This window comes from Rhinatrema bivittatum, chromosome 6, assembly GCF_901001135.1.
Source record: "Rhinatrema bivittatum chromosome 6, aRhiBiv1.1, whole genome shotgun sequence".
Taxonomy (NCBI): Eukaryota; Metazoa; Chordata; class Amphibia; order Gymnophiona; family Rhinatrematidae; genus Rhinatrema; species Rhinatrema bivittatum.
The window spans coordinates 99,664,331-99,683,743 of NC_042620.1; the positions used below are offsets into that span (position 1 = coordinate 99,664,331).

The window sequence follows — 19,413 nt, forward strand, 5'->3', positions numbered from 1 at the left end:
CACCATGGTGGCCTACATAAATTGGCAGGGGGGGACTCGAAGTCGTCTAATGGCGCTAGAGGCCAGCAAGCTTTTTCTCTGGGCAGAGAGGCACTTGGATCGCCTGGCGGCCTCCCACATAGTGGGCAAGGAGAATGTTCAAGCCGACTTCCTCAGTTGACAGCATCTTGATCCCAGCGAGTGGGAGTTGTCAGACGTAGCGATGGACCTAATCATGCACAGGTGGGGTCCCCCTGACCTGGACCTCATGGCGACACTATCCAATGCCAAGGCTCCCCGGTTCTACAGCCAGTGGAGGGAGCATTGTTTGGAGGGGGTGGACGCGCTGGTTCTTCCCTGACCCTCCAACATTCTACTTTACGTGTTCCCACCGTGGCCGTTAGTGGGGAAGGTTCTACGGAGAATAGAGCTCCATCGTGGACTGGTCATTCTCGTGGCCCCCGAATGGCCCCGACAGCCGTGGTTTGCGGACCTGGTGAATCTCACTGCGGATGGACCTCTTCATCTCGGTCAACTGTCCCATCTTCTGCAGCAGGTCCCGTATTTTTTGACCAGGCAGATCGCTTCTGTCTAGCGGCATGGCTTTTGAATGGAGACGTTTGAGATGCAGAGGATATAAGGAAGAAGTTATTGCCACCCTCCTTAGGGCTCGCAAACAGTCAACATTACTTACCTATGTCTGAGTCTGGAAGGTTTTTTAAAACATCTGCGAGGAGTTGGGTGTTTCGGCATGTTCGTCTTCCATTTCGGTGATACTCACCTTTCTTCAGCGTGGTCTCTCCAAGGGTCTTTCGGTCATCTCCCTGCGAGTTCAGGTTTTGGCTCTTGGTTCCCTCCTGGGCTCCATTGAAGGTCGGGGCGGTCGTCTCTCATCTGGATGTTGTACGTTTTCTCAGGGGCGCTAAGCACCTGAAACCGCCTATCTGCTCTTTTTGTCCTTCGTGGAGTTTAAATTTGGTACTTCGAGCTCTATGTATGGCGCCATTTGAGCCTCTCCATCATGCCACTCTCAAAGACTTGACTCTCAAGACTGTCTTCTTGGTCGCTATTTGTTCAGCCAGAAGAGCGTCTGAGCTCCAGCTCTATCCTGTAGAGACCCTTTCTTACATTTCTTGGACCCGGGCGTCTCTCTCAAGACCGTACCTTCTTTCTTACCTAAGGTGGTTTCGTCTTTTCATATTAATCAGTCCGTGGAACTTCCTGCTTTTTCGCCAGAGGATATCGCGGCATCTGGTGGTAGTGATCTTCATCATCTCAATGTCAGATGAGTTTTATTGCGTTATCTTGAGGTCACTAATGATTTCTGGGTCTCCGATCATCTTTTTGTCCTGTGGAGAGGACCCAACAGGGGGAAATAAGCTTCTAAGGCTACGATCGCTCGCTGTTTGAAGGATGCGATTTCTTCTGTCTACATTTGCAAGGGCCGAGCAGTTCCTGAAGGCCTAAAAGCTCATTCTTGACGTTCTGAAGTGGCCTCTTGGGAGGAGTCTCAATCGGTGTTGCCACAAGAAATATGTAGGGCGGCTACATGGAAATCTCTTCATACTTTTGCTCTTCACTACCGACTTGATGTTCAGCCTCCAGTCTTTGGTTCCTTTGGTCGGCAGGTGCTTCGAGCAGGACTGTCTGGGTCCCACCCTTTGTAGGTAAGCTTTGGGACATCCCGTGGCCTGGACTGATCCGGGTACGTACAGGGAAAGGAAAATTAGTTCTTACCTGATAATTTTCATTCCTGTAGTACCATGGATCAGTCCAGACGCCTGCCCGTTCTGTCCGCTCAAATTCTTTTTCCTTCTTATAGGATTTTCTTTTTCTATCTCTGCATCGTCTTCCTGGAATTTGCTGATAGGCACTGGAAGCATCGTTACGATGATCAGGGGTAGATATACAAGAGCGTTTAGTTACACAGTTCATTCAATTGTTCTGTTATTTTGTTTGGTTTAAATTAAATTACTAGTTATCCTGTTACTTGCTTGATCTTGTAATTTCTGCTTTGACAATGGTTATACTGAGGGTTCCAGGGTGGTTTCCGTCCTTATACAGGCTACCCTTAGAACTTTGGTCTGTCTCCACCTGCTGGAAGGGGGGCTCAACCCATGGTCTGGTCTGATCCGTGGTACTACAGGAACGAAAATTATCAGGTAAGAACTAATTTTCCTATATGTCTTTAAACATTTATAGATTTATTTTCTATCTTATAGAAAGTTTAGTAGTTTCTAATAACCACATTTAAAACACCAACTTCGGATATTAATTTGGCCTCTAGATCTCATTCACTAGAAATATATTAGTGGAGTAAGAGGCCAATATTTTTACTCAAGGTATCTACCGCAGGTTACCTGCCACTAGCACACAATTTTGCTCTGGATGCTAATGAGCTAAAGAGCATATTGGCATGTCCAGAAACCTCACACATATTCCTGGTCTTGCCAACACATGAACTACCATGAGGTTTTAAAGGGGCTGGCAGATCGCAGAAACTCCTTTAGCACAGGGCTTCTGAAGTCAACTAGCACCATTTTGAAACCAGGCACTGATGAGGTAGCAGTAATTGGGGATTGCTCCTGTCCCTGCAAGACCACCCTTTTGATGGGGCAAGCTTTAGAGTCAGAGAAATGGAGGTGAGGATGCTGACCCTAAATTGAGGGACTAGAGGGTAGGGCTTGCCTAGAGTGATTTGGATTTTATATTTAGGGCCTGCAAGGGGCTCAGGGTTGAGATAGACCACCAGGGAATATTACTTACACTTGGCTGCCCATGATGATCCTTTAAATCTCTGCGATTGTTCACATTAATTGCCAATTTCTGGCATTGCATGGAGAAATAACTCCACCTCAATGAGGTGAAGTTACTTTTTTTGCAAAAAAAAAAAAAAAAAAAAGGGCCTGCATAGTATTTTTCATGCACCCATTTTCACAAAATGCACACTAATGAGCTGTTTTGCATGCTTTTGCATCTAATCTGCTCATTAATATGGCATTTGAATACACTTTCATACTTAGCTGTCAGGGTTTCTGGGGTTTGAGGAACTCACCCGGAAAGCGACACAGGACTGCAAGGCAAGACTCTGGACAAGACAAGGGCAGGTCTTCTGCCTATCTAGTCCCCTATCCCTCAGGTTGAACCCTTGGATACCTGGGGCCAGTAGGTCTCTGCAGCAGTAATACATTATGGTGAGTCTGTACAAGCTGGAAACAGACTAGACAAGGCAAGGTCAAACAGGCACAGCTGGGCAGGCGAGGCTAAGCATGTGAGACTGAAGGCAGGGCTTCGACCAGGCAGGTAGGGCTTGGCAGGTTGGGCAGGCATGGCTGAAGGAAGGGACAGGTAGAGTTTGGCAGGCTGGATAAGGCATGGATACTGGGCAGGACCTGGAAATAGACAAAACACTGATTGATGCAAGGCAAGGTAAGGACAGGACTTGGGTACAGACAGGACTGGACAGGATACTGGAAAAGATAGGACTGGCAGGGCATGACAAGTCTAACCAAGGACTAGACCAAACAAGGTAGACTGAGGCAGGAGTTAAAAAAGGCAGAGAGGGATAACACCAAACAGAGAACATAGAAGCCTGAAGGCAACCAGGCAGGAGGCCCGTAGGCTGCTAGACAATAGGAAGGCCTGGAGAGGCCAGAAAGCAGAGTACTAGACAGAGTAGGCTCGAAGGCCTCAAGACAGGATAGAAGGCAGAGTAGGAAGGCCCAAAGACCACAAAGCAAGACAAAGAGCAAGAAGGCCCAAAGTCCACAAGGCCTGAAGGACACAAGGCAGGAAGGCAAGAAGGTCCGAAGGCCACTAGGCAAGATAAGGAACAGGGGCCAGGACACGAAACCAAGAGTGACACCATGTGAAGACAAGGATACAATTGTAAGGCACGTTTACATAAGGCTGAGTCTTGGACATGGCACCAGCAGAGAGAAGGAGCTTGACAGGGCTGAAAGCTAAGCTTGCTGGAGGCCTCTGCTGGTGGGGAGGCATCAATGCAGGTGGCAGCAAGGAAGGATGAGGCTGCATAACAGGAAAAATCCTATAATTAGCTCACTACACATAAACATTTACTACTGCAAAGCTTCCTTTTGCCAATTTTTTTTCACAAAAAGGGTTTTCATGAAATTTTTGGGCAAAACATCCACACTTCAGCATTTTTGAGCATTTTGTAAAGTTTTTCATATGAAATACCTTTATGTGAAAAAAAAATGTAGATCTTAGTACATCAGCCTCTTATAAATCTGCATCCTTTAAAGGCCATTATTATGTTATTTTTAGCTGAGCAGCTACTCTAGACAGCAATATGCATATCTTTGAAAAAATTACTTTTTATGCATTTCCACTCTTTACATGTAGAAATAAGAGTCAACAAGCAAGTTGTAAATGATTCCTCTTTATTGGACTTTATTGTGACTAGCTTTCAAGCTTATTTCTATATATTCAACTGGATTAACATAGCGTCCACAATATTTTGCTCAACATTTCATAGAACTTTGTATTAAAGAACAGTTTCAGATGGGTATTCAGTAGTATCAAGCAAGTCAGAGTTTTTATGTGCAATAGCTTACAACTTATTAAAATAACCTCAAAAACTAGTAGTGGCGAAAAATGTGTATGAAAGGAAAAATGCAAGTTGCTCAGTTTAAAAAAGAAGTGAAAGAAATTGCTCAAGCATCACTTTTCCAGATGAATCACACACGTTTATTTTGGATGTGCACAGTCTTGTTACTCTAAAACGGGCCATACATAGGGTCCAGTGCACTATTAACAAATTCATTTATAGAGTCATTAATGCATGCTTCACATGATGTACTAAAAGAAGTAAAGCCTTTTGATTATCAAGCTTTAAAAGCAGATTTTTGTGTTACCTAACAGTTTGGATTAGTGCCATCATTAATATAAGTGGTATCAACAAACAGGATAGATGCCAAATGTCTTTTATATGCATTTATTGAAGTGGAGACGTAAAAATGCCTGACTCAGGCCAAGTTTCACCACTACCCAAGTGGCTGCCTCAGGGGCTAAGATAAAATACATAAATATTAATACACATATATTTATGCACAAACTCACAAAAAATAAATAAAGTACACATCTTTGCATAATTAAAACCATTAAATAAAAAAACATAAAATAATAAGTACATATAAAATGGCGACATAACACATAACTGATAGAAATCATAAATACAAGAAAATCACATAGATAAAAATTATTATAAATACACCAACCATGTCAGTGAGCAAGGTACACAATTAAAAAGCTAAGTGACATGGACATAACTAAAAGTTGCTGATATTGAGCACAACGTACATTTAAAATGGCTATATACGTGATATTGTGAATTTTAAATTAAAATTGCACACGTGAAGATGAATAAAAAAGCAAAATCACCATGTTGTCCAAAGTGATACCAAAATAATTTTTTTTTATATTCTAATGAGATTACCTGACTAGTTCAAAGATTTGAATATGCATATATTGTTTATTATGCAGGTATGAAACACCAATCAATATCTATCTGTAATAGATAATTCAAATTATAAAGCAATGAATATTATATTTCTCAGTTTTTTCTATGCTATCTATATGTGTCTTTGTTAATCAAGTTTACTTAGGGAATAGCCACTACTATTAATTGCATCAGTAGCATGGGATCTTCTTAGTGTTTGGGTAATTGCTAGGTTCTTGTGTACTGGTTTGTCCTCTGTTGGAAACAGGATGCTGGGCTTGATGGACCCTTGGTCTGAACCAGCATGGCAATTTCTTATGTTCTTATAAAAAATATAATACAGTTGTTTATTACTCAATTTTTTCTTGTGACGTATTAAAAATACAAAGACGAGAATGGAAACTACTTTTCTGAATTTCACCACACTGATAGATATTGATTGGTTTCATAGCTGCATAATAAACAATATGGGGCAGATTTTCAAAGGGTTACGCACGTAAAATATGCGCGTAACCCCCGAAAACCTACCCCTGTGCGCGCCGAGCCTATTTTGCATAGGCTCGGCGGCGCACATATGTCCCGGGGCTTTAAAAAATGGGTGGTCTGGGGGCGGGGCCATGGGTATGGTGAAGTCCAGGGCGGTCCCGAGTCCTCCAGCACAGCAGCCTGTGCCGGGGGATGGCGCGCCACAGCCGGCCGGCTCGCGCAAGTTACATCTACCTCGGGCAGGCAGAACTTTTGAAACAAAGGTAGGGGGGATTTAGTTAGGGCTGGGGAATGGGTTAGATAGGTGAAGGGAGGGGAAGGTGGGGGGTGCCGAAAAAAAAGTTCCCTCCAAGGCCGCTCCGATTTCAGAGCGGCCTTGGAGGGAACAGAGAAAGCCATCGGGGCTCCCCTTGGGCTCGGCACATGCAAGGTGCATATGTGTGCACCCCCTTGCGCACGCCAACCCCGGATTTTATAACATGCGCACAGAAGCGTGTGCATGTTATAAAATCGGGTGTACATTTGTGTGTGCCGGGCAGTGCGCACAAATGTACCCTGCGCGCATAACATTTAAAATCTGCCCCTATATGCATGTTCAAATCTTTGAACTAGTCAGCCCCTGAGGCAGCCACTTGGCTAGTGGCGAAACTTGGCCTGAGTCAGGCATTTTTACGTCTCTACTTCAATAAATGCATATAAAAGACATTTGGTATCTATCCTGTTTGTTGATACCACTACGGCTTTCGTAGATCGCCTCCCTTCTTGTTTTTTTGGCATAACCTGATTATTTACATTCTGTTAGGCAAACTACAGAGATGTTTTGATGGGAGGAATTGGGGATTAGTTGGAATTTATGCACAGAGGAGGTATTTTTCAAAAGGATTTATGCACATAAAATTGGGTGTTACGCATATAAATGGGCATCTGAAAATTACTATGATATATGGTACTTTATCGGGTAGATTTTATAAATTTACGTGAGCGCGTACTTTTGTTCGCGCACTAGGCGTGAACAAAAGTACGCTGGATTTTATAAGATACGCACGTAGTCGTGCGTATCTTATAAAATATGGGGTCGGCGCGCGCGAGGGGGTGCACATTTGTGCAACTTGCGCGCGCCGAGCCCGGCGCACGCTGCCTGTTCCCTCCGAGGACGCTCCGAAATCGAAGCGGCCTCGGAGGGAACTTTCTTTCCACCCCCCCCCCCCCGCACCTTCCCCTCCCTTCCCCTACCTAACCCACCCCCCCGGCCCTATCTAAACCCCCCCCCTACCTTTGTTGGGAGATTTACGCCTGCCGAAAGCAGGTGTAAATCTGCGCGCGCCAGCAGACTGCTGGCGCGCCATCACACGACTTGGGGGCTGGTCCGGAGGCCTCGACTATGCCACCGGGCCGGCGCCATGCCCCCGGTCCCACCCTGAACCGCCCCTAGCCCCGGGGCTTACACACGTCCCGGGGCTGTGCGCGCACCGGCGGCCTATGCAAAATAGGTGCACCGGCGTGCAGGGCTTTTAAAATCCGGCCCTATGTGTGCAAGTCCTTATGAAAATTATGCCCTATTAATGTAAATTAATTTAATTTACATTTAATTTAACTTAATTTTAAATGTATACACCATGTTATCCAGTGGTCTAGGCAGTTAACACAACAACATATATAATATTTAAAACAAAATAACAAATATAAAATGTTCTAAAATCAAGCATAACAAAAAATAAAAGTATAAAATTAACAATATGATATATCTAAATATAAAAAATAATAAAACAAAATTCCCTAAATGAGTTCTTCCTGATGACCAGTGCTTAAGCAAAAATTCATTAAAAAAACTCGACATTGTTCCATTAAATAAGCGTCCTTAGCAAAATATAAAATTTTAATAATAATCTCATATGAATTTTGTCTCTGCTCATGATGGCCCGGATTTTCAAAAGCCTATACGCGCCAGGCCTATTTTAAAAAGGCCTGGCTACACGAGTAGATCCCGGGGCTTCAGAAAAGGGGCGGGGTCGGAGGCTCCCGGCACAGCAGCCATTTGCCGCTGTGCCGGGAGATCGCGTGCCGGCAGGCTGCTGGTGCACACGCAACCTACACCTGCCCCGAGGCAGGCACAAAAGGTAATACAAAGGTCGGGGGTGGGGGTCTTGTTAGGGGAAGGGGAAGGGAGGTTAGCGAAGGGGGTTGGGAAGTTCCCTCCCAGGGCATGCCCCAACGCCCACGGCCTTGGATGGAACGGGGGAAGGCCGCGGGCGTTGGCGCACACAAGTTGCACTAATGTGCACACCCTTTCGCGTGCTGACCCCCGATTTTATAAACGGCGCGCATGTTATAAAATCGGGCATCCATTTGTGCGCTCTGGGTAGTGCGTGCACATGGACGCTCGTGCGCAAGTTTTTAAAATCTACCCTGATATGTGTATTCAATAGAATATGGAATTAATAAAAGGCCTACTTAAACAATTGTGTCTTAAGCTGCTTTTAAAAAAAGTCTTAGTACATGATTGTATATGCAGTTTGACTGGCAGGTGGTTCCTAAGTATGACACCTGCTACAGAAAAAAGCTTCTCTCTGCAGTCCACTAAACAAATCATTTTGTAACTCAGAACATCTAACAGACATTGGCCCTCTGATTTCAAATTCCTCACTGGATGGTACATTTTTATATGCAAGTTAATACAGAGGGAATAGTTGTCACTCAAAGCTTGATGAATCATGACGAGTACCTTATATTGAACTCAAAAGATGACTGGTGACCAATGCAATGCATTCTGAACAGGAGTTATATGTCCAAAGAGAAGATGGAACTTTACACAAGTAAATCTATGTGCATGTCAGGCCAAGTACCCAAGCATTTTCAAAGGAAACCTATGCACATAAATTAGCTTTGAAAATGCTGGTTAAAGTTTGTGTCTACTTCAGCCCTATCCTTGTTATTTACTTGCTTATGTTACAGTTATATACAATTTGAAATGTGTTCTAGATCTTGTTAATATTACTAAATGGCATGAGAGAAAATATTTCATATATTCCTTAACTTTAACGTACATTATTCAGCATGTTCATTATGTGCACTATTTTAACCAACTGTGTATTTATGACCATGAGTAACCCTCCAGAATGGACCAAGAATGTAGAGTAAGTAAAAGTAATATTTTTATAAAATATTTATATACTGTCCAATTGTCATAAACTGCAACATCTCTGTTAGGGATGACAAAATATATTTCGATGAGCAGTCACAGATCACTTTCTGACTACCTTCCAAGCATGTACTGGGGAATGAGGGAGGCAGAAGATCCAAAATGGCTTGGATAATTTGACGCAGCTTTGATTTATAGGATCTCCCTTACCGTGATTTGGTCAACGAAGATTACAGAAACGCAAGTGTCAACTACTTAATAACAGTTAAAAAAAAATACTGAAAATAATAGTCCTTGGGATGGAAAAGCTTAATGGTGAATTTTAAAAGCCCAGCACACACATCAGTTAGGGGATGCGCAAAGAAGTTGGGCTTACGTGCACCAACCATATTTTAAAAAGCGCTCACATATGCGCATGTAAATACCTATGCGCCCCAGCACGTGCCGAGGTCTGCTGCTGCGTAACTTCACTTCTGCTATGGTTGACGTGTAACTCATAAAATAAAAGGTTCGAGCCATTTCTGAGGAGTTTAAAGGGTCCTGTGTAGCGGGGAAGAGTATAGGCTATCAAACCAAGGGTGGTTGGAGGACGTAACTGTTAATTGGGTGAAGTTGTGGACAAATTGGGAAACTGGGAATGGCGTCAGCATGCACCACTTTTAAAATTCCCTGACTTACATGATAGAAATGGGATTTGCGTACCCATGCACGTATCCACTTAAAATGTGGTGCACATATGTGTGCCACCAGGTGTGGGCTGACACACGCACGCAGATGTGCACCCATGCGGCGATTTGAAAGTTACCACCTAAGCAAGCAATTTCACACAACATATTCTCTTCTTCTGGAGTCTAAGAGGGAGAGAAGAAGAAGTCGGGATAGTTGTAAGCAGATGCAAATTAGAGTTTTGGTACTTCCAGTTCTATTGTAGACCCAACATAGCAGGAAGTCAGGACACCATAGTAGATTACATTTTATCCAATATAACTGTGTGCCCTAATGAAAAGAATCTGGTTAATATTGTGCTTTGTAGTTGCAGATCAGGAAGGAATCAAGAAGTTAGTATGCACACATTTAAAATTTTAGGGTTTACTTTAAAATAGCTCTTAACAAGTGATGTGTTGAAACTTTTAGCCTGCCCACTAAAATATAGCATCTAGAGTGCATTCATGCAAATAGCATGCATGTTATCACAAAAAATCATATAGTTTCCCTTTGAAAATTAGCTCAAAGTATGCCCTGTAACAGTACCTGCTTAGCCTGCAACTATACTGGCCTCTCAAAATTGTCCCCTTAATGTTACTAATTGCTATAAGTGCTCTAAACAACAGATAGAGGTGTGCCTACTGATTTTTTTTTTTTCATTTCAAGGATGGGGTTCCATTTTTTTCTTTCTTTTCTTTTTATTTCATTTCATTTTTTTAATGTGCATTTTGAAAATAGCATACTCAAAATGCAAATAGCACCCACAAAATCAATGGCACCGGTAGCCCCTGTGACATAGTAAGGACAAAGGCTATCGGTGCCATTTTGAATACTGGCAGCCGATGGCCTAAGTGCAGGAGATCACTCCTGTACTGCTGCTGGACCACCAGGGACTTTTGGCAAGTCTTGGGGGGGTCAGGAATCCCGGCCAGTGCACAAGATGGCGCCGGCCATCCATTGCTCCTACCATGTGACAGGGGCTGACCAATGGCACTGGTAGCCCCTGTGACATCGTAAGGGCAAAGGGCGATCGGCACTATTTTGATTTGTAGCAGGCCCGACGGCATGGAGGGAGAGATCGCTCGCGGGACCCCGCTGGACCACCAAGGCTTTTAGTAAGTCTTGGGGAGGGATCGGGATGGTGGGGGGTTGTAAGAAAGTTAAATTGAAGGGTTGGAGTGGTTTTGTTTTTTGGGGTTTTTTTTAATAAATAAATGTGCCCCTCCCCCCCAACAATAACCCGAAAAACGAATTTTCCCCGAAGTTCGGGGAAAATCCGTTTCGTAGTTCAGGTCCCCCGAACCACTACGAATTAGGCAATTTCGTTGAAATTGCCTAATTCATGATAAACGTGTGTTTGAAACATGGTGTCAGATTGCTAGCCAAAGGATAATTGAATACAGTTCCTTGTAGGTTCAATGCAGGGTTTATTCACAGTTAGCAGGATTAACAAAAAGGGTTAACAGATTATCTTATTAATTTTAACAATGGAAGTGCATGGAAAAAATGTTTGGTTCCATTCATTCAGTCCATTTGGCTCAATGATTCATTACTTTCAGTTAGGGGCCAAAAATTGTAATTTTTTTTTTGTTTGTTTCATTCAGTCAATTGTTTCCCATTAAATTCAATTGGGGGAAAAAGGCATAGTAATTTGAGCTCTAAAAGTGGGATTTACTGTCCAAGTTTAGTGAAATTTATAAGCTGACAGCAGCTTGTGGGAGAGCACTCCGAGATACCAAGAGTGGGGCAAAATGATACCAGGAGTGGCACGAATAGCCTGAGGTACCATAACATAAAGGGTAAATAGATTCTCTTGTTAACTTAAACAAGGACCGTGCATGGCAAAAATGTTTGGTTCCATTCATTTATTCAGTTCATTTGGCTCAGTGATTCATTTCTTTTGGTTGGAGCACAGACATTTTGCTTCTACTCGTTGCAAATTGCTATTTCCTGATCCTGGCTTCTAGGCCCACCCCCTGATGTCACAATTAGTGGCAGGAGCTTTAAAATACAGCAGTGGCCACCAACAGATGACTTGTCTAAGGAGAGCATGATGGGAATTATAAAGCTAAATTAATTGGGTGAATAGGCAGACTAGATGGGCCATTTGGTCTTTTTCTGCCATTATGTTTCTATGAGGATCACTCCTTAGCTCGCCACTTTGTTCAGCCCTTTAATCAGTGTTTTGAGACCTGAGATAAGATCATACATACATAAGTGCCATGCTGGGTCAAACCAAGGTCCATCAAACCAGCATTCTGTCTCCGACAGTAGCCAGTTTTTTAGGTCACAAGCACCCGGCAGATCTCCAGTAGTTGTTCTATTTCTTGTATAAGCAATGGCTTTCCCACATCTACCTGCCTAATATCTGATCATGGACTTATCCTTCAGGAACTTGTCCAGTCCTCTTTTGGACCCCACTAACAGATTCAATAGCTTGATGGTGCACTGAGTGAAAAAAATACTTCCTACAATTTGTTTTCAATTTGTCAATTACTAGTTTCTTGGAGTGTTCCCTAGACCTAGTGCCATTTGAAAGAGTAAATTACCCATTCTACCCCACTCACTATTTTATAAATGTCAGTCATATCCCCTCTCAGTCGTCTCTTTTCAAAAATCTTGAGTGACATTGTCATTGGAGCCATTAATCAGAAGTTAGTTGGTCTACTGAGATTTATTTATGTTTGGATTGGACTAACAATTTAACAATATTTTGCTGTTTCTAGTTCTTGTTATGGCATTACTAGCTGGTGGCAGTGAGCTAGCTGTTTCTCAGTACAACTGGCTGCTGTTGATGATAGTACAAATACCATTATCTCATTATCTCTGTTGCGCTCGGGGGTGGACCCTTGTCTTGGGGCAGAGATGGAACACCTCCTGAAAGGGAACAGGAGGTAACTGCCCCCAGGGGGTGGAGCACTGGAGGAGACATAGGCTAGGAAGAGCTTCACCAGTGGAAGCCCGAGGTCCCCCCTGGAGGAGCCCAATGGGACATGGGCTGTTTGGACTTAGGTGGGCCTCGCAGGGTCTCCTAAGAGAGTGAAAGTCCACATACCCACGGAGACAGGGGGAGCGCGTTCGGGTTCAAAGGTGGCTGCTGGTTGGAACAGGGAGAACCAGAACAGAGTTGGTGATGACAAGGCGAGGAACAGAGCCAGAATCTGGAGACGAAGTCAGGCAGGCAAAATTCAATGTCCAGAGGTCAGTCGAGGAGTGGTCAGCAAAGCAAAGGTCAAGTACCAGAGGTCAGACGAGGTCAAAGGCAGGCTGAGGTCTTGCGGCAGGCAGGAAGGTCAAGAGCAGGCTGTGGTCTTTGAGGCAGGCGGCAGGCAGGCAGGCAGGTCAGGAACGGGCTGTGGTCTTTGAGGCAGGTGGCAGGCAGGCAGGTCAGGAACAGGCTATGATCTTTGAGGCAGGCAGAAGGCAAGCGGAAGGCAGGCAGGCAGGTTAGGAACAAGCTAAGGTCAGTACCAGTAAGTCAGTCCGAGGGTACTACCTGGGTAGACAGACAGACGAACACAGGAACAGGCAGTATACAGGAACTAGGATGCAGGAACGAGTCAGGAACAGAACTGGAATGAGACTAGGAACAAGCAGGAACCAGTACAAGCGCAGAGGCAATCTCAGAACAAACCAACCCAATTGCCAAGGCCAGGAAGCAGAGACAGGAACTTCCTTATATTGGGGGATCAATCAGGGCGCGGCATGGAGCTAGGACCCGCTCTTGGCCCTACATGAGTCCGGGCAGTCCGCACGCGCATATGGGCAAGGTCAACATGGCCGAGGACGCCGAACCTCGGCGTGAGGCCCGGCACGCAGTGGAAGGCCCGGTGACCACCGCCGCGGGACGCCGGGGCCTGGCAGGACTGGAAACTACTGTGAGGGAGATCATCCCAGGACCCGCTGTGGAACCAGGCTTCCCCCTACGCGGCTGTGGTTTCTCAGGGTACAATCTATGGAAGGTCCTCAGAAGATCCTTATCAAAGATGTTTTGGGAGGGTTCCCACAAATTCTCCTCGGCCCCATGGCCCTCCCAAGCTAAGAGGTATTCCCACTTGCCTCGGCATCGCCGGACATTGAGGACCTCTCTTACCTGGAGAGAAGTGTCAGGTTCTGCAGAGATACATGGAGCAGAAGGGTCTTTGTGTGAGGGCCAAGAGAAGACCAATGGCTTTAACAGGGACACGTGAAACGTGTTGTGGATACCCAATGACCGAGGTAGCTGGAGTTGATAAGAAACAGCTTCCACTCTTCAGATCACAGGAAATGGTCCGATGTATTTTGGAGACAGACAGTGAGAGGGAAGTCTCAGTCAAATGTGTCGAGGACTCTGCCACACTTTCTGGCCAGGTCGAAAGAGTGGAGCAGGTCATCTATGAAGATCAGAAGTGCACTTGGAGTGTTCAGCAGCTCATGAAAGTAGCTCTTTTACTCGGGTCCACACTTGGTGAATGGTTTGAGCCATGGCTTGAGCCGCTGGAAATGGAACCATCAGAGGAACAGGAAGAGGAAGTCGGGGCTGCCGTCCAAAGACTACTGCAAACAGGGATGTGTCGGTGGCTGCTGTGACATGGGTATTGTGCGACAGCTCAGCCCAGGGGAGAAGATCTGACCATTTGTTTTGCTGGTCATTTACATAAGAGCGTAAGAATGTTTTCAAGGTCCGATTGGTCCTTTTGGCCTGCCCATTGGCCTGGGGATGGTAGGCCGATGTATAACTCAGAGAAATGTCGAACTTTCGACACAAGGAACGCCAGTACTTGGCGGCAAACTGTGGTCCCCGATCGGATACAATCTCCTTGGGGAGTACATGGAGGCAAAAGATATTCTTCAGGAAGAGCTTCGCCAGTTCCGGGGCTGAAAGAAGGCCCAGCAAGGGGATAAGATGACCTATTTTCGAGAAGTGGTCGATCATGACCCAAATCACCATGTTATTCTGGGAAGGAGGTAGAACAGTAATAAAGTCCATCAAAATGCTGGACCAAGGCTCGGTAGGTGCTGGAAGAGGCTGGAGAGGCTGGAGCAAGCCCCAAGGCTTCCTCCTGGTGGCTTTTGCTGGATGCAAATGGGACATGAGTCCATGTAGTTTCGTGAATCTTGCACCATCATAGGCCACCAATAGTGCCTTCACAGCATTTCCAGAGTCCTGGCACGACCAGGATCAATCAGGGTGCGCCGCAGAGCTAGGACCCGCCCTTGGCCCTACATGAGTCCAGGCAGTTCGCGCATGCATATGGGTGTGGTCAACATGGCCAAGGATGCCAAACCGGCGCGCAGTGGAAGGCCCGGCGACCGCTGGCACGGGATGCCGGGGCCTGGCAGGACTGGCAACTACCGCGAGGGAGATCGTCCCGGGACCAGCTGTGGAACCATGAAAGTGAGCAGGCCCGGGTGCGGTACAGCCGTGGGCAGGGCATGTAACAATCTCTTGTCTTTCTTTCCTTTAATGTGATGCATCAGATTTTGGTTATGTGTATTTATTTTGCTTTTGTAGTATATTGTGTTTCGAAAGTGCTACATTGCTGAGTATAATTAATCCGTCCATTTCAGTAGTTAAGGGCTGTGGGAAATATTTGTTAGTTGAGAGTTGGCATTCTCAGAAGTTGTTATATCCTCTAGATCACCCTGACCTTAGAACATAAGAACATAAGAACATGCCATACTGGGTCAGACCAAGGGACCATCAAGGCCAGCATCCTGTTTCCAACAGTGGCCAATCCAGGCCATAAGAACCTGGCAAGTACCCAAAAACTAAGTCTATCCCATGTTACCATTGCTAGTAATAGCAGTGGCTAATTTCTAAGTCAACTTAATTAATAGCAGGTAATGGACTTCTCCTCCAAGAACTTATCCAATCCTTAAGGTTGGGTTGTTAAATACTTGCTCTGTTAAGTCTAAAATGCATATGATTCATGATATGATTTTAGAGTATGAGTTTGACATTTTTTGTACAACTGAAATATGGTGGTCAGAAGCAGATGTAATGATTTAATTAGTTAGATAGCTGTTTCTCTATTGGCCCAGGAATAATAATAGAAATGGTAGAGTATTTATAGTTCTTGAGAAGCAAATGAATAACACACATTGAAGTAATAATTATCGTCTTTCAAACTTCAACCAAGAACTTAGCAATGCTCGGTGATTTTAATTTCCATTTTGATGAGCCTCTAGTTGGACCAGAGGATGATGTTTTTAATCCTTATGTATGCTGATCTGTCCCTGCTAGAATTGCTGCCTGCTACTGCCTCAGCCAACTGCCATCAGTGTGCCATCAGGGAGAGGTAGGCATGGACAAAGAGTTACATCACACACTATAGACAGAATATATTGACTCCTTTTTTCACACATAGAAAGTCAGAGATAAGGAAAAGAGAAGCAGGTGTTCTAATTTGTCATTGCAGTAGTCACTGGTCAGAGAAACTGCAACCATTAAAATAAAAACCTCTCTCTCTGTACTGCAAGAGCACGTAGAGAAAGACACTCACTCATACTTCTGCCTATTCAATGATACAGTAACTCTTAAAAGTGAACAGACAGATTACATTTCAGTGTGTGCTCTCCCACAGTGACACTGGCAACAGGAAATGCCACAGCCCACCTTGCTTTAAGTTTCTCCTTCTTTTCTTTCTACATCTTTTTTTAAACTTTTCTTTGGCTCTGAGAAATAGCTTCAGAACCATAGCCTCTTTTTCTGAAATATAACAGAGAGACATCAGTGGCTTCTCAGTTTCATTTTGCTTTCAGTTTCAGGTCAAAAAAAAAAAAGAGAAACTCATTGTCAATCCATGCAGGTGCCAAATGGCATAGACTGTTTGAAAAAATATGCTTAACTTTGGTCCTGCTCTTTCCTTGTCCTTTCCTCCTCTGGCTCCATTCTGTGTGGCTTCAGGGGTTTGCTGTGAGTAGAACAATAACTACAGTTGTGCTTGCCTCATAGATTTGAATGGGGATCTGAAAACAAATGCAAATGAAAATGTTCATTATTTTCAGAGGCACTGTCCATTTGTTTTGTTTTAAATGCCCTGTTTTCATTTCAGATTACCCATTCATTTGAAATGAATGCACATCCCTACTAAAAATAGCATACAGACTTTCTTTAGGTTTATTTCTCTACACTCCAATCCAATAATGGTAAAACAGGTCAGGTGAATCACAGTACTCACAATCAATCCAGGCCTGGTCAAAATATTCCAGTTAGTTTCACATATACTATAAACACTTCAAAAGGCTCAACAGGGTTATGATCATCCCTCATCCAGGATCAACTGCATGGCTCAAAATCCTCAAGTTGCTGCGAACAATGTATTGTCACGTATTGTTCCCAGCAACCCCCTTTTAAATCCCTGAAAACCGATGTGGAATCTCAGGGGTGGCTGTAGGTCTGAATTGGAGGCTGCAAGCAAGCCATTTCTAGGTTGCTCAGCCTCTGATCTGGAGAGCCAAACAGTGGCTCAGAGGCAGAGGTCTGTCCCTCAGCTCAGACAGACTTCAGTTTAAAGTCAGCCAGAGTTCTTTTGGCCTTTACACAAACTGTTCCATGCTTTCTTCCTGGCATTCTTCAGGACATTGAGGGTAGGTAAGTTAGTGCTCTCCAGCTGTTTCATGCATCCATTTCTTTTCTGGGAAGAAGTATTTTATGATGTTGCTCCTGAATCTACATCCTTATACCCTCATGCTGTGACTTCTAGAGCATTTGTTTCATCTGAATAAAGTTTGCTTCCTATGCCTGATTTATGCCTTTGAGATACTTGAATGGGGCCTAATCCATAGGGGTTTACTTAAAACTAAAGAGGTCTGGCTATTCCCAATCTTTTACAGACAGCATGTGATCTCTCCTGGGCATTACGGACTGCAGTTTGAAGAAAAGGAGGGGCTGGGCTTTGCTAGACACAGCACTTCTCAAAGCATTGGATGGTCTAGGTGTCTCTAATTAACCCTACAACATGATGGAAAATCCTGCATTAAATAATGCCTGTGAATGATTGGACTTTTATAAAGAGTCACTGTGTGCCCTTTGAGGGCCTACCTTATATGAGAATGAAGAAAGTCATTTGTATGTTTTTATGTATAAGCTGAATAAATAGGATTGTATTGTTCTTGCTTTGGTAACTTATGCTGCAGCCATGCATACTATCATAAAGGACATCTATATTTCTTGATTCAAAGAGCATATTAGCGCCTTAAAGGTCTTATAAAGTCTTCTATTGATGATTTCTGTTAGGTATACATTCACGGGAATATATACATTTGAATCCCTTATAAAAATCCTTGCAAGGGGCTTCTGCTTAGAGAATTTTACTTTCCTTCGAGACCCATGGAATTGGCTTGATTTCAGTGTCATCCTTATGGCGTAAGTATTCTAATAAAGTTTTGTAAACTTGCAAAGGCATGAAATTACTAATACCAAATAATGTATCTTTGTTAGACAATGCTTATATATGTCTACAAAGAATTTATGTTTCTAAATGCTTCTTCATGGCTTATGCATTTTAATATTCACAATGTAAAGTTAAACTGTACCAAAGATTCCAACACAGCATGATTTGTAAGGCCATTATTCTAATGAATAGTTTTTAAAAAGAATAATTTCATGCCCTGCTTTCATTGTTTATTGGAATGGAAGGCATTCCTTAGACCTCATGTTCAAGTTTTATAAGCATCTTTGGATTATGAGTTTATTTTTGTCTAAACTATTTTTGCTGCTCAAGTCTGCATGCATTGCATAATTTTAGCATGCATTCAATAAGGGTAACATGTCAATGAAATCCTTGCATGTTATGGCAGTTCTTATTATAGCAACTGTTTGGAGAAAGTACTTTTATTTCTTCCTTTTTATTGACCCCCAGTAGATTTCATCCCTCCACATTTGCCAACTATTGTAATTAGACCAAAAGTAGGTAATTGCAAACCTCCCGTTTTGCAAGACAGTCAGGTTTTCCTGATTATAATAAATGAATGTGTGAAATAAATGTGATGAAGTGTTTCTATGTTGAAATTATTTGCTTACAGTTTTGTTACATGACATCCTGGGTGGCACCTGTCACTTGAGGACAATCGTTGCTTTCACCTAAACTAAGCTCTACAAAACTGAAATGCAAAATAATTCTGTAGTTCAATAAAATATGATTGCCAAATGATACCTATAGAATCTTTCTACAACTCCATTGGAAAATGAACTCCTGATGACAGGTACTTGATTGTTATGGAAATATCACTATAGAGGTCTTCATGGAGACCAAAGCATCTAAAATAAACTCTGCCTAAATTCTCAATAACTGTGATTTAATTCTACAGGTATGTAACAGAATTTGTAAACCTAGGCAATGTTTCAGCTCTTCGAACTTTCAGAGTACTGAGAGCTTTGAAAACTATTTCTGTAATCCCAGGTAAGAAGTAGTTGGTGTAAGGTGTTAGGTCCCTTGTACATCCAGCTGTTTCTTTGTGTCCTGTCATTGTGTTTGTGTGTAAACTCCCCTATTACAGATATGTGACAGAGTTTGTGGACCTGGGCAATGTCTCAGCGTTGAGAACATTCAGAGTTCTCCGAGCACTGAAAACAATATCAGTCATTCCAGGTGAGAGCTAATATAGGTTACATACTCAGGCTGAATTTTGTTACATAGAAGTTTTTATCTTTCCACAT

At 43.6% G+C, this 19,413-nt stretch overlaps 1 protein-coding gene across 1 annotated transcript in view; it reads left to right on the forward strand.

Annotated features, from left to right (window-relative positions):
• Positions 1-19,413, forward strand: part of LOC115093624 (sodium channel protein type 2 subunit alpha-like) — a 279,971-nt gene that overhangs the window by 10,454 nt on the left and 250,104 nt on the right. The window contains exons 4-6 of the mRNA XM_029605640.1: positions 8,971-9,060; positions 17,992-18,120; positions 19,065-19,156. Of these exons, the coding sequence (XP_029461500.1) occupies positions 8,971-9,060; positions 17,992-18,120; positions 19,065-19,156 (311 nt within the window). The remainder of the gene's footprint in view (positions 1-8,970; positions 9,061-17,991; positions 18,121-19,064; positions 19,157-19,413) is intronic.